The sequence below is a fragment of the Brassica napus genome, chromosome C2, assembly GCF_020379485.1.
Source record: "Brassica napus cultivar Da-Ae chromosome C2, Da-Ae, whole genome shotgun sequence".
Classification (NCBI taxonomy): Eukaryota; Viridiplantae; Streptophyta; class Magnoliopsida; order Brassicales; family Brassicaceae; genus Brassica; species Brassica napus.
Window position 1 is genome coordinate 57,492,533 of NC_063445.1, and position 14,394 is coordinate 57,506,926.

The window sequence follows — 14,394 nt, forward strand, 5'->3', positions numbered from 1 at the left end:
AAAAACTAAAAACATCATATATATTGTTCGTGAATAAAGCTAAGTTGAAACTAAAAATAAACAAATATATTCATGAATATTTATCTCAATCCATATGATATTTTATCACTCCCTAAAGTTGCATACTTATAACTAAACCCTCTTTATATAAGTAAAAATTAAATTTTACAGAAAAAATTTACACATGATTTGGCCCATTGAGTTAGCAAGAGAGTTTTTGTCCTCCCAACTTATTGTGCTTTGATCAGCCGATGTACTCGTCATACCACTGGCTAACGCTGCTCCGGCTACTGATTAGTTTCCATATAATTTTGTGTTCTCGTTGGTTTCAAGATTCGCTATGTTGTAGTTGTTGTTTAAGAACACATCATTGATAGCTTCTTTCTGAAAATTACTACTCCCAAACCATTGAAAAATCTCTTGTTGATGGTGATCACCACTTGTGTTTGGTAATGGAGAGTTCGTGCTGCTACTCATGAGAGCAAAGTCTCCTTCTCCTCCTCCTGACTCCAGGTGGAAATAAGGATCTAACAAAAGCTGAGAGAAGAAAATATCAAAAGAGTTTATCATAGAATCTTCAGGATGATGATAATCAGGGTTTGTTCTATCCAGTTCTTCTTCAGTCTTGACCATGTTCTTGAGTGTGATCAATGTCTTTTGTTGTAACTTGTAAGTTGCAAGACGGTGTCGTTTGGTAGTAATTGCAGCTTGTTGGTTCTCTAATTCAGCTAGTCTTTACGGTAAGCTATGTTGGTTTTACAGCTGATCGTGCTTGTAATGACCATGGTGCTGATCCAAACATGAATAAAGATCCGTACTACCATTACTTTGGCATTGTCCTTGTCGTTGTCATTTCATCATCACCATCTCTGCTTCATCCTAGCTTCTTGAAACTCTTTTCTTTGTTTGTTAGGAAGCTTTTTCTTCAGCCTTGTGTTCCAATAGTGTAGGACCGCGAAAATCCTGATTGAAAATCACGAAACAAAAATCAATATAAGATGAAGATAGAAAACGTTTAAGAAATAGTTTAGGAAAAATTTTACGTGTTACCCCATATAAATATACTGGCTGTGGACCCCACCTTTTTATGCTTGCTTGTCATTCTAGATCCCTCTTGTTGATTCAAAAAATTTATACACGTCAAACGAATGAGAAAGTAAGAAATTGCAAGTTGGAAATTTAGTGAAGTTTAAGAACATATATAGACATATAAAAGCCTTTTTAATGCCTTATGTCGCTCTTAGACAACTGATATAAGTATATAACTAACCAAATTAAGTAGGTACTCACCAACCTCACTTTATCATGACTTTCACGAATGAAGGATCTATGTTCGCCTCTTTGGCTTCGAGTATATATGGATCACTTCTCTTGAAGAATCTGTTTCCAAGTCCTAACGCTTCAACCTCCATTCAAATGCAGTCGCGCTTTTGTCCACCACACCAAGACCACGTACGTTGCTGCTTCTAGATACGTTGAGAATCGTTTAGCTAGCCTGAGGCTGACGCCATTTGGGCTAAGGCGTAAGGACTATACGCCTTCTTCCTCGTTGTTCATCAGACTAGACCGCTGTTTATGTATAATGTCCGTGGTGGGTAGGAGCAGATCACGTGCATATGAGTCTTGATCTACTCGAGTTTCTTTTTTCTTTTCGATAAAATGTGAATATATATATATATACGTAGCAAAGACTGCAGATGTTTTACAAAAGCTTCTTTTTTTTTTTTTTTTTGTCACCAAAGCTTATATTAATTTAAATTCCCAACGGTAAACGATTACAACCAGAGCCGGAGGTAATCTCAACGGCTAGACAATAAACCAAAAATACAACAATAAGAACGATAGATGTGTTAAAGGGGTGAAGATACCCGTAGAGATGCTTCACTTTAGATCCTGAAACTGATGTTCCAAAGAACATACTAAAGTCGGGATATGAACCGACAACAGGGGACCCTGAACAGCGGGTTTGAAGATGGTTGGTGGACACCAACACTGATGATGTAACTGATAGGAACATTGCGGAAAGATCTTGTCCCAGTTTCTCGATGGAACTCTCTCGAAAGCTTTTGGTCGGCAAGAGCAGTTGAATGACTCTAGAACCATAGCCAAGAGCGGTAGGAAAAGGCCTCTTTTGCCTAAATTTGGCTCTGATATTCATGAGCAATGGAGCAGAGATTGTGTAATCTCTACTAGCCTGTGATATCTGACACAACAATGAAACTAAATCACGGCTTTGGGCTATGTGAACCCTGTAGACTGAGGCTAAACTTCCAACTCTGGCCTGGCGGGATGTCTCGTTTGAAAAAAATAGATCTAAAGTTTGGAACTTTCTCGGAGAATGAAGAGCATGAGCTAGACCTTGACAGGGGTGAAGTGTTAGTCACTGAGGGGGGGAAGCGTGAGAGGCTGAGCCGTGGAGGAGGTGACGAGATCCGTTTTTGTGCTTCTATGAAGGTGACGAGATCCGCTAAGACTCACACAAATGTTAAGCAGATCTGGTTTCTCCACTAAATGTTGAGTAAAAACTAATGTATTAAAAATGTTCTTTTTCGGATCAAACGTGACCCTGTTTCCTCTTATCTCTTCCATAAACTCAGCCATTGCCTATAAAAACACGTTCATGAGAAATGAGAACATAAATTTATTTCTTGTGGTACAAGTTATTAGGTTAGTATCTCTTATGGAATTTGAAGAAAACAAATGAAGCTTACTTTTTGAATTCAGGCATGCCGTGATAGTATTGAAAGAGAGCAAGCTCTCTGAACGGATTATTGACCGTTCCTCTTGAAACTAGCTGCGTCTGGGTTCTTAGCTAACCATGACTCGATGAGATCGAAACATAGCTGATTTTCGACAAGACCCATCTGGATCATCCCATTAAGGTTCTTGATCTCATCGTAAGGATTCGCACATTGTATATCAGCGTTAGCGTTTTGAGGCCTTCTTCGCACATTCGTTTTAAGCGGCTAAAATGAAATTTTCGAGGGAGTTTTAAAAAAATATTTAAAAAAGGAAAAAAAAAACTCAAAAAAGTAGTTATATCCGAGTGGTATCTTGTACACTACGGAATTGAAAGTCGACGTTATAAAACCCTCTCTCTCGTTGGTTCATCACCGTTGTGGTATTTTATTTTACCGTTGTAATCCTCACTATCACGGTTACTTCTCTCTTCAGAATCAGTGTCCCGAAATGCACTATATGAGATAGATTGTACAAGAACTCTCTTTCTCCGAACTCAACTCCTCTTGCTCGTTTATAAAGTAACTTCTCTGTGTAATGGGCTCCAACTTATCACCACGCTTAGGTTCCTTATTTGTTACGAAAATTTAATCATTATAGTGTAGTGTCTGTTACTCTTTTAACCGGTCCAAATTCTCCGACTTAACCAACTCAATGCCTTGCTCGGCGTAAAAAAAAAACTGTACAGCTTTTTTGTGTTCATCACGTAGAAGAGTCGCTGCTATGTTCATCATCTGAGCTTGTATCTTCTTCTTCTCGTCTTGCTTTATACCTATGAAGAACCGGCAACGAAGCTGTAGCTGATATCCTGAACGATCTAGCTGAAGCCGAACCCATTGTTATCGACATCTCTTGCATCGTCCTCACTTCTTTACAAACGTTATCGAGTACTCCTAGAAAATCTCTCACGACCATGAAAATTCTCAAAGGATGCGCTTCTTCTTTCGCAGCGTCTCCATGGAAATACTCTGTTACTTCTTTAACCATTGACATAGCTTTTCTTTCTTCTCCTTTGACCTTTCGAATCTCTTCCTCTGCGTCTTTGAGAAACGCTTTCATCGAATCAAAGAACTTCCCTGGAGTTGATGTTGTTGTTGTTGTCTCTGTCTTGATAAAAGATCGGAGTTTATCAAGACCCGTTTCGAGCTTTGTCACGTAACCACTCAGTACATCAGAATCCATCCCGGCTGATTTTTTCACGTTTGCCAGGTCTCTGCTGAGTCCAGCGACGACTTGTAGTCCTTGCTTTCTGAAACCGTCTTTGTTTCCATGGAAGGTGGTTTCATCTACTGTCACCTCGGATCTTGTGATCTCTTGGACGACAAAGTGAAGCAATGTGGTCTTGCCGTCAACTCCTTTTATGTCTACGAGTTTCAGAAGAGTATCAAGTTTGAAGGCTTTGGCTTCTCCGCGGTTAGTGCCAACGTTCATTCGGTTTCCTGTCATCAGAACAGCCTCGAGGAGCTTAAGGAATAGCCTGCTTGCTTTTAGTTCTAAGCTTGCTTCCTACAAAGCAACCAATGAATTTTAAAAATCAGGACAATTCATTTGCGAGATTGAATCATCAAAGACAAGTGTCTGTATGAGTGAGTGACTGACTAACCTCTAGTGTCTGGAAAGAGTTCCTCAGATACTTGACTTCTGCATCAAAGTTGGCTCTATACAACATTGCTTCAACTCTTTTGAATGCAAAAGGAATATCGAGAATGGTTTTAAGGAATCTTTCAGCTGTTCCTAGTTTCGAGACATCACCAGAGTACTCCCGGAGTTTGATCTCTTCTTCCTTTGTTGGAGCCATCTTCACCAACGTCTCTAGAAGCTCTGCACCTAAGCTATCGGGATTACCTGTTACCGTGCCACAAAACAATGCATAACAATCTTAATGAATGTCAAGTCTTATAGCTCTACATCAAGCTTGCTACATCTGTATAATTAAAGCATGACCCTTTATAGTTTTTTCAATCATGTTAGAAGCAGTATAAAGCAGAGAGAAAATCATTTCATCTGTCATTGTTCTTTACAATGATTATAGCTTGTGGCCTAAGCCTTTTTTTAGTATTACTAATCCTTTCTCCATCAATACCTCTTATGAGCATCTCTTTTACTATTCCTACTACCAGAAAGATCTCCATTAACCCATCAAGGCATCAATACTCCCTTAAATGTAAATATCTTAAACTTATAACGATCAAATGGTAAACAAAAAACTTACCATCTAGAAGAGCTTCTGACACCTCCTCACGTGTTACATTGAGTGCTCTTAAGAGGATAGCAATGTTCTGAGATTTCTTAGGATCAAGAACTCTGTTCTCATTCTCAGCCGGAGGCATCACTGACCTTCTTCTCACAGGTTCCTTTGGAGCTGAACTCGCTGAGTTGCAACCAAACAGATGCTCCATCCGATCTTCGTTCACTCTGTTTAACACCCATACAGTTAAACGTTATGTGTCAAAACAATGCGGAAACAGAGTAAAACGCACCGAAATGAGCTCGATTTGAGCTGGTCCCAAACTGTGGCTCGATCAGAGCTCGCGCGTACTTTGTCCCAGTGGAGTGGCTTTAACTTTGGCCTGCTTGGATCCGTCTCCCCCTCTCCTGATTCACTTTTGGCCTCTTCAACAGCTTTCGTTAGCTTTCTCGAAAGATCGTCTGGACTGCTGAGTTTTCGAGGTATCTGGACATCTCTCGGCCGTATCTGAGGAGGCGGAGGTGGTGGCGGAGGAGGCGGCGTATGGAGCGGAGGCTTATCCTGAGTAATCGCCTGAAACGCCGCTCTATTAGGCGGAGGAGGAGGCTGAGAGAACTTAGGCTTGCTCTTTGAATAAGGAAGCTCTTGTTCATCAGTTTCCAATCCCCCTAGCGGCGGTTGTTTCTGCCTTATCGACGGAATGATAACGTGCTTCATCTCCGGCGACCTAGATCCTGCTCCCGAACCGAACTTGGACCTCGGAGAAGTCCTCTTCGAGTGAGGAATCGAATAGCCGTTGCCGGAGCGAGGAAACGCCGTGTAGTAACCGTCATCGCTGCTGATGGCGGATCCGTGCGGCGTGTAGAAAGCAGTCTCGCGGCACTCACCGTCGGAAGACGACGAAGAGGGAGACGGAGAGTTGTAATCAGACGGTTTAGATAACGGTGGAAGCGGTTGAAGCTCGGGACTGGGACGGTAGCGATCAGATCTCTTAACCGAATTTAATTTCCGGTACGAAGACGAATTATTAACCGGTACGTTATTATTAGTTCCACTGCTAATAGAGTCCCTAACCGGTTCAACGGTTCCCATGTAGAGAAACGTAGACGACGTCGTTGGTGGTAGTGGTGGTCTCGGATCTTCGTGGAATATTCGAGAACCGCCATCGCCTCTTCCGTTATTAACGAGTTTCTGAGTATCGCCGGCGTGTTTTACTTTGTGGCGGTACAAGAAGAAAGCTAGAGCTGAGAGCATGCCGAGCGTGACGATTCCGACGGAGACGACGATCGCGATTTTCTTCCCAGGTTTCGCCGGTTGAGTAGGAGTAGCCGTCGGAATCGGTAATCCGCCATTGACGTCAGAGGAAGCAGGGGGCGGAGGAGGAGGAGGGAGCTGATTCTGGTCAGGATTCTCAGGGAAGAAAGGCTGATCGGGAGCGTCAGGAGGAGGAGGAGTAGAAGTCTCCGGGAAAAGCGGCTGGTGGAGAATTCTTCGATGAATCTCGTTCAGCTTCACGCCGTTAACGGAGAGAAGGAGGAAGAAGAAGAGTATGGAGTAAGGAACTCTCATGGCGACTTGTGATTAACTGTTTTACGATTCTCCTCTCTTTCTATGTTCATCTTCTTCCTTCTTCGTATCTTCAATGGAAAGACAAATAAGAAAATGGTTAATGGGAAAAAGGAAAATTAAAAAGTCGAAAAAAAGGGAAAGTGAGAGTGAGAGCAGAGGTGAGTAGAGACTAGAGAGAGATCTACTTTCTTTTACCTCCTCTAATTTTTCGTTAATTAGTAATTAATTGTCCGTAAACGCATTTTTTTGTGCGTGAGAAACATATGTTAGAAACAAATAAATAAATATAAACTAGTTGTAGTGTGAACAAAATACATAAAATGAAGAATATATACAGCCTCACATTTCACGTCGAGCGTCAGGGGATTATAAAATAAAATTCACCTTTGTATTTTTTCAATTTCTTTTATTCTTATAATTACAACTAATAACTCATGTTCTAAGTTAATACTGGCTTATTCTTTAGCCGGAAAGCCAATCCACTGTGGTCCAGCCAACTGTAGTGTAGATGAGAATATTGGCCAAAATTTGCAGTTTTCAAGAGACTTTACACAAGTTTGGTTTTCACCACTAACAAATATTTTAAAGACAAACAGTAAAGCTGATGGTAAATGGTAAATTTCAGCTTTATTCCACAATCCAGATATACATAATTATTATTTTCATATGAATATAATAAACACTGGCTTTTATTGTATTTTGCATTGCTTGAGCATTTAAAATGTAAGCTTCTAAAACAAAACGAACTTTATTCTTCTTCTGTTTTTTGTTTTTTTAGAACACAAACGAACTTTATTCTTCTTGCAACAATTTTTTTTTTTTTTTTTTAACCAGGTGTTGACCTTGCGGCCCACCACCTAGACCCGGCGTCAGCCTTTGTCTATACTTTTTTACGGGCCCTGGACACGCTTCCCCCTCCACGCGAGTCGAACAGCCGACCTCCCCTCCCCAACGAGATATGGCATACAGCCCTTTTTACCGCAAGATGGGTTACTCTACACATATAATTCAAGTTTATAGAGTCAGTTTAAAAAAAAATTATGTGAATAAAAATGAAGAAAGAAGACCCATACATATAAATTAGGAATAAAGTGAGCTCAACGTTACATTCGTATCTTTAATCTTTAACTTTTTTTGCTTTTATTCGTGTATACATCGTGTGTGTAGACAAGCTAAGCTCTCTAACGTTATGCTTTTATTTTCACATAAAACTTTCTTATTATCTTTCATCTTTATACCTTTTTCAGTTTTCATTTCCTGGGAATGCCCATTTATTTTGCTCGCATTTACAAATGCTCCCTTTATCTTTTATCTAGATTACTATCGAATCATGCATGAACGTTAGTGACAATAATCTAAAGAGTTATTTGTTTATATAGTATTATTAGTTATATATTTTACGCATATTTTTAAGTTTTAGCTACCTTGCGTGATAACTGGCTTATACATTGCTAATAAGAACAAGCAAATGATGTAAAAAAAGAAGAAGCGACAAATATTCTGCCGACACTTAATACTCAAGGTACATAATATTCGTCAACACTTTTGTACTCATTTTCCTATCATTATTGCCACTCTTTTATATTGTTATAGCGAAACAAGTCACAAGACAGAGTTATTAAATTAAAACTAAAAAAGGTGTAGTGATTTTAATCCATAACCAACTTGAACTAATGTTGCATTTTACAGGACTCATCGTGTACAATCCATATATTCCGAAGGTCGAACCATCGGCTATACTTTCCGGTCGAGTTTGGTTTTAATATTTTTAAAAATAATTTTATCGATGTAGTTAAGAGAAATTAACGCTGGATGAAACTAGTATTAAGCACGTAATTAACTAATGATACCGACAGATCCGAGATGATCATGGTCGGATGCTTGTATCTTAAACTATTTGTTTATTTTCTTTAATAATCTGGTTGATTAAAATACTATTATCGGTGGTAATCATGATAAAGCTACCAGACAAATCCCTTCCTAGTGTTGTCATAATGATTGTGATGGGATTATGCAAAACGTTCAAAGCAATTTGAGAATCCCACACACCACTTCACTCAATAATGAGTATAAGTCTAATCACAGCCTTTCAAATAAAATTACTCGAAATGATAGAAACGAAGAATCAATGGTCGAATTGGCCCAATCACTTGGGCTGTATGCGAGGACCCAAACAAAGCCCATTTGGACGTTCTAGTGTCTATAATAAGGCGCGAAAAATAAGAATTATCTTATTAACTTATTTAAAGTGATAAATAAAGTCCGTCGAAATGTTTAACGAAAGCTTTTTTTTCCACGTCAGCAAGACCAACGATTATTATGCCTTTCGTGATGTTTCCCTCTTCCATCGGAATCCATCTAGTACGCTACCGTTTAGTTTACCCAGCGTTCTGTTCTGTCCGCTTTGTTTATTCAACGTTCTGTTAATGTGTTGTGTAACGAACTTTTTGGTGTGTCGATGTGTCACAATGTACAGTTTCTTAAAACAGAACAATGTCAGCATTTCAACGGGCATTATTGTTCATGTCAGTGTTGACTGCACCACTTTTATAGATAAAATTTCAAAACATACAACATAATTCAACCAAAGAACCACAGTCACTATGCAACACTGTTGCCTTCTCTTTTCATTTTTTTTTTCCTTAAAAGTAAAAAAATGACCATGTATTTTGATTCTTCCTCTGTACTCTTCAAGAAACGATCTTTTATAACAACTTCTCATATGCCTGAGGAAAGAAACCCAACACACAGGTAAAGAAAAGAAACTGTACCCAAAGCAAAAAAAAAATGAGACATCTCCTTTACATTTTCTTCTTCATTCCCATTCTTGGTTTTGCAGGTAGATATCACATAATCTTTTTGTTTTGTTTTGTTTTTTGTTTCATGCAACTCAATAGCTATAATCTGTATGCATGCAGGAGCTGGTCAAGAATCAACACCCATTGAAGCTCTGAATCTCCTCCAACTTCTTCCTCAAACCACTGATCTTGAGCTAGCCGTTTCCGTGAGAGACAACAAAACCATTACCGAGATTTCATCAAGCATCATAAAGGCTGAAACTTGGCTTAAAACCCATGTCCTCTCTCGTTACCCTTCCACCAAAATCACCACCATTGTTATCTTTTCCCCTGACTCTTGCCAAACCACACAACGCAAACCCACCTTTGACCTGGTCCTCTCATCTTTGAAGAACCTACACCATTCTCTCACAAGATGGGGTCTTGAGAAGAACATCAAAGTCTCCTCTGGCTTCTCTTACCAGTGCTTAAACAACCTAGAAGCCTTTAAACCTACTCTCGCCTTCCTCAGATCCATAAACTCCACTTTCACCATAAACCCACCTCCAAACTTCCTCTACTCTCCTGATAACCATCTTGATATGCTTCGTTCCGTGGAGAAGTTCGGATCTTTGAGCTTCAACAGAGTGAACTTCTTAAACCCTGACCAAGAAGAAGCTGCGGTGGCGGCGATGGCAACAAGAAGAAATCTCAGATCTTTAATCAATTTTAGCAGAAAATTCACATTAAACTTCCCGACACTACCCTCTCCGTCGCCGGAAAACTCACCAATTCACTCCTCCATCGGATATCCATCTCCACAGCCTTCGCCGGAGCAATCTCCGCCGGAGCTCTCACCGCCGGAGAAATCTCCGATCTCATCTCCGCCGGAGAAATCTCCGATCTCATCTCCGCCGGAGAAATCTCCGATCTCATCTCCGCCGGAGAAATCTCCGATCGCATCTCCAGGACTCTCGCTTTCGCCGTGCATTCCTCATCCGACTCCTTCGCCGCCGCCGTCGCCGCCGGCGAAAGAGAAGGGAGTGGAAGGGCTGTGGTGCGTGGCGAAACCGAGCGTGGCGGCGGAGACGTTGCAGCAGTCTTTGGACTTTGCGTGCGGACAAGGAGGAGCCAACTGCGACGAGATTAAGCCTCGAGGGATATGTTTCTATCCGGACACGACAGTGGCTCACGCGTCTTATGCTTTCAACAGTTACTGGCAAAAGACGAAACGTAACGGAGGAAGTTGCTCTTTCGGTGGCACCGCCATGCTTATCACTACTGATCCAAGTAAGTGTTAAAAAAAAATCATCAAATTTGAAGTAAAATTTTATTAAGCAGAGTTCATGAATTTTGATTTTTGTTTACGCAGGTTATCAGCATTGCAGGTTTGTTCTGAGTTGAGATTTGTCGGAAGTGGAAGACCGGTAATGATATCATGGAAACAGAGCTAGAAGATGGAAGATTTTCTCAATAATTGTTATTAGTTAAGAGTTAATTTCTCTTTAGTTTGTAAATTTGAAAATGATGGTTTTCGTGGACTATTTTATCAGTTTGGGTTAAATAAATGTTACGATTAGACCCAAAATCATTCAGGCTACTTTCATAGCTAATGGGCTTTATTTTACGTGAGGAAAAAATATTGAGAAAAAAACTATCAGAGCCAGGTTTCGATCCTGGGACCTGTGGGTTATGGGCCCACCACGCTTCCGCTGCGCCACTCTGATGTTGTTGTTAGCTTTATACTTACCTTTTATCTCAAATTAATAATCTCATAATTCATTTTGTTCACATCGAGTACACACATTAGTTACATGTTCTCAATTTGTTATTGTTAAAGTTTGCGAATATTCACAAGACTGTTTCTATATATACTGCGTCCACAATAAATTGTTGAAGAAATTTCTTAATATTCTTCGGCAGAAACGACAGGTTCTAGATTCGTTGAAGCGTTCTGGCAGTTGAATTGACTGAGCAGGCTCTTATAAGCAACGACGACCCACTGCCCGCTTCATAATGCAACAGCAAGACTAAGACCCAGTACTCCTCTTTCGTCAACGAAGCCCAAATGATTATTTAACACATTATTTAATTTAATTTTCTGGTTTTTAGCATTTTATTGTATTTGGTTGAGGTTGGTGACTACTGCCTAGTGGGAAAGAAGTTTTCACCCTCTTCTCCGTTCTCTATCTAAAATCTTTCAAGGAGGAGATGATGAGAAAACTCAATTTCTCCTTTTGATTTTCTGATCAACTTGATCAGATCCTTTGAGAGAGAGAGCGAGAGAGTTTCATCCCTTTATCTCACTGGTTTCTAGTTCCGGTGAAAGTTTCCCGAGGTTCGGGCTTTGATTCCGGCATATAGTGGTTCCCACAACACGATATGGCTGGCTTGTTGACTCCGGCGACTCACTTTTCACTCTGGTGATGTTGGCTGGAACCGGGGTTGTGGTTTTGAATGGTTTACGGTTCAGATCTGAAACGGTAGTTTGGCTCCTGGAAGAGATCTCGATTTAGATCGATTGAAGCTCTCTGAAGAACGAGCACAAGGGTATGTGTTGAAGACGATGGATTTCCCCTACCTTCCAACATAGTCGTTGGAGATTTCTTTTATCGTGGTGGTCCCAGGTGATTCCGGTGGTTTCGAGAAGTTTAGTCCGGTGGAGACGTTTGGCCGGTGAAGACGATGGGAAGTTGCATGTGTTTTCCGGCGAGGTTCCGGCGAAACGATTCGTGTTTCTCCGGAGGTGGAGAAGACGAAGGGAGATGACGACACGTGTTGCCTCGTTGTTGAGGTTCTAACACGTGTCTTTCGACGTGTTGGGTGAATCGGTGCAGCTTGGGTGGGCTTTCGTTTTTGGGCTTTGCCCTTATGTTTTTCCCTTGTTTTTTAGTTTTTTCGGTTGGGCTTTGGATTTGTTTTGTTGGTTTTTTGTATGGGTCTTGCTTTCTGGACTTTGTCCGTCAAATAATAATACTCATATGGCGGAAAAAAAAAGACTACTGCCTAGTGGGAAAAGTTTGACACACACACACACAATAACTCAGAATATGCACCTCTTGAGAATATCGACCGTGTTTGTATCATTTCTACAAATAAAAAATGAAAAACTTGCAAGCAAGTTGTTGTTTTTTTCCTTTTCTAATAAGCCAATAAAATGTAGGATCAAGCAAACAGAGATAGCGTATATTGAGACAGTGGTGCAACTAACTGTGGGCCTTAAGTCTCTCGTACCGACTTTTAACTATCCACCGAAAAGTCTCGCTATTCCCCTTACGCCACGCGGGCCGCCAGAAGAATCCAGCCTTCTTTAACTAATGAAAGTGTGCCAGATGAGCAACGGCCTAATGCCACCACATCTCACCAAACGAGTAAAAAGATACTACACTCCAGAGTGGCAAAAGCTTATTCTTTCTCGATTTAAAAATTTAAATACAACTCCGAAGATATGGCACTCCCTTTAAAGAACAACTGTCTTGCTAATCTTATATTTTAATCATAGCTTTTACATTCCTAATCGTTTAATTAAATTTCAAACAAATAAGTGTAACGACCGGGAAACGGGTGAGAATCAACTTGAAAGTTTGAAAAGTTCGTAACCAATTGGTGAAAACTCCCTTTTATACGTATTACATTATTAGTTTATTATATAGAACTCGGAAGTGTTGGAATAGTAATCTTGTACACATACATCATACTATTATTCTTAGATATTTTTTTCTCAACAATTTGGCAATTTCTAACTAAAAACAATACATTGACTTGGTAAAACAAAAATCCTAAAATACTCCAAAATTAATGACAACATACTATACTAAAATAAAGGAATTTAATGGATTGAAGAAAGCAAGAGCAGCACCACTTGATCACTCATAACCCACGTTCCCACATTCAATCCCAATTCTACAAGTTATATATAAATATAAATCAAACCAACTCCTAAAACACAACACAACACAACACAAACATAAGACGTGCTCACAATACATCACACACACTTCACTCTTTCTCCTCCTTCTTAAACACCTCAAGATCACATCTCAAGATTTATATGGCTCTCGAGACTCTCAATTCTCCGACTTCAGCCACCGCCTCCGCTCGGCCTCTTCTCCAGTATCGCGAAGAAATGGAGCCGGAGAATCTCGAGCAATGGGCTAAAAGAAAACGCACCAAACGACAACGTTTTGATCAGAGTCGTATGGATCAAGAAACGGCTCCTTCAGAAGAAGAGTATCTCGCTCTTTGTCTCCTCATGCTCGCTCGTGGCTCCGCCGTGAAATCTCCTCTCCGTCCGTCACCGTCCTCCGACCACCGTGGTTACAAGTGTACGGTCTGCGGAAAATCGTTTTCCTCCTACCAAGCCTTAGGTGGACACAAGACGAGTCACCGGAAACCGGCGAGCAACGTTAACGTTCCCATCAACCAAGAGCCGACTAATAACAGTCATAGTAACAGCAACGGTGGTTCCGTCGTTATCAACGGTAACGGCGTTAGTCAAAGCGGGAAGATTCACACTTGCTCGATATGTTTCAAGTCGTTTTCGTCAGGTCAAGCGTTGGGTGGACACAAACGGTGTCACTATGACGGTGGTAATAACGGAAACGGTAACGGCAGTAGCAGCAACAGCGTGGAGGTCGTCGGTGGCAGTGACGGCAGCTATGTGGATGATGAAAGATCGTCAGAACAGAGCGCGACCGGCGACAACCGGGGGTTTGACTTGAATTTACCGGCTGATCAAGTCGCAGTTGTGATATCTTAACGTTGACTAGGCTCGTTATAAAAGTCAACTTTCAATTCAAGCGAGAGGAGTGGGGTTAGTGGACGGTGAAGTATTAACAGTCGTTTGTTTCCAGTTGCTTCAGCTTGACTGAGTCTGTAATGAAAGTGATTGGAGTGGACTTGCGCATTTGCAGTTGCATTTTTATTTTATTTTTAAGAAATGTTTATTTGTTGTTGGATTTGTTTATAGATAGAGGAAACAATTGAGATATTGAAATAGTTTTTGTCAAAAGAGAAAAATAAAAAAGAATAATACAGAGGTGGATGATTGGATCTTACACGTTATTATGTAGTGGACCGTTCTGTTATAGTTTACTGAATTTCTTTTTTTTTTTTCGTAAT

The 14,394-nt window shown here is 40.4% G+C and overlaps 3 protein-coding genes across 3 annotated transcripts; 2 read left to right on the forward strand and 1 right to left on the reverse strand.

Moving 5' to 3' along the window:
* Positions 1 to 3,018: 3,018 nt before the first annotated feature.
* LOC106431195 (formin-like protein 6) lies at positions 3,019 to 6,660 on the reverse strand. Its single transcript, XM_013871999.3, has 4 exons — positions 5,220 to 6,660; positions 4,952 to 5,154; positions 4,343 to 4,584; positions 3,019 to 4,245 (listed from the first exon to the last, which is right to left on the reverse strand). The coding sequence occupies exons 1-4, from the start codon at positions 6,494 to 6,496 to the stop codon at positions 3,442 to 3,444; spliced, it is 2,526 nt and encodes an 841-aa protein (XP_013727453.1). The 5' UTR covers positions 6,497 to 6,660; the 3' UTR covers positions 3,019 to 3,441.
* A 2,471-nt stretch (positions 6,661 to 9,131) lies between these two features.
* Positions 9,132 to 10,861, forward strand: LOC106431198 (glucan endo-1,3-beta-glucosidase 12-like). The gene is made up of 3 exons (XM_013872003.3): positions 9,132 to 9,335; positions 9,415 to 10,563; positions 10,646 to 10,861. Exons 1-3 carry the CDS (start codon positions 9,284 to 9,286, stop codon positions 10,675 to 10,677), a joined length of 1,233 nt encoding a protein of 410 aa, XP_013727457.1. The 5' UTR covers positions 9,132 to 9,283; the 3' UTR covers positions 10,678 to 10,861.
* A 2,130-nt stretch (positions 10,862 to 12,991) lies between these two features.
* Positions 12,992 to 14,367, forward strand: LOC106431204 (zinc finger protein AZF1-like). Its single transcript, XM_022697318.2, has one exon. It carries the CDS (start codon positions 13,325 to 13,327, stop codon positions 14,030 to 14,032), a length of 708 nt encoding a protein of 235 aa, XP_022553039.1. The 5' UTR covers positions 12,992 to 13,324; the 3' UTR covers positions 14,033 to 14,367.
* Positions 14,368 to 14,394: the final 27 nt, after the last annotated feature.

Bases quoted from the DNA above. Each gene is read 5' to 3' on its own strand.
- LOC106431195 (XM_013871999.3), bottom strand. From the start codon at position 6,496: ATGAGAGTTCCTTACTCCATACTCTTCTTCTTCCTCCTTCTCTCCGTT. The intron at 5,155-5,219 runs GTGCGTTTTACT...GGTGTTAAACAG, and splicing joins CTCAAATCGAGCTCATTTCG to AGTGAACGAAGATCGGATGG. The intron at 4,246-4,342 runs GTTAGTCAGTCA...GTTGCTTTGTAG, and splicing joins ACTCTTTCCAGACACTAGAG to GAAGCAAGCTTAGAACTAAA.
- LOC106431198 (XM_013872003.3), top strand. From the start codon at position 9,284: ATGAGACATCTCCTTTACATTTTCTTCTTCATTCCCATTCTTGGTTTT. The intron at 9,336-9,414 runs GTAGATATCACA...GTATGCATGCAG, and splicing joins TCCCATTCTTGGTTTTGCAG to GAGCTGGTCAAGAATCAACA. The intron at 10,564-10,645 runs GTAAGTGTTAAA...TTGTTTACGCAG, and splicing joins GCTTATCACTACTGATCCAA to GTTATCAGCATTGCAGGTTT.
- LOC106431204 (XM_022697318.2), top strand. From the start codon at position 13,325: ATGGCTCTCGAGACTCTCAATTCTCCGACTTCAGCCACCGCCTCCGCT.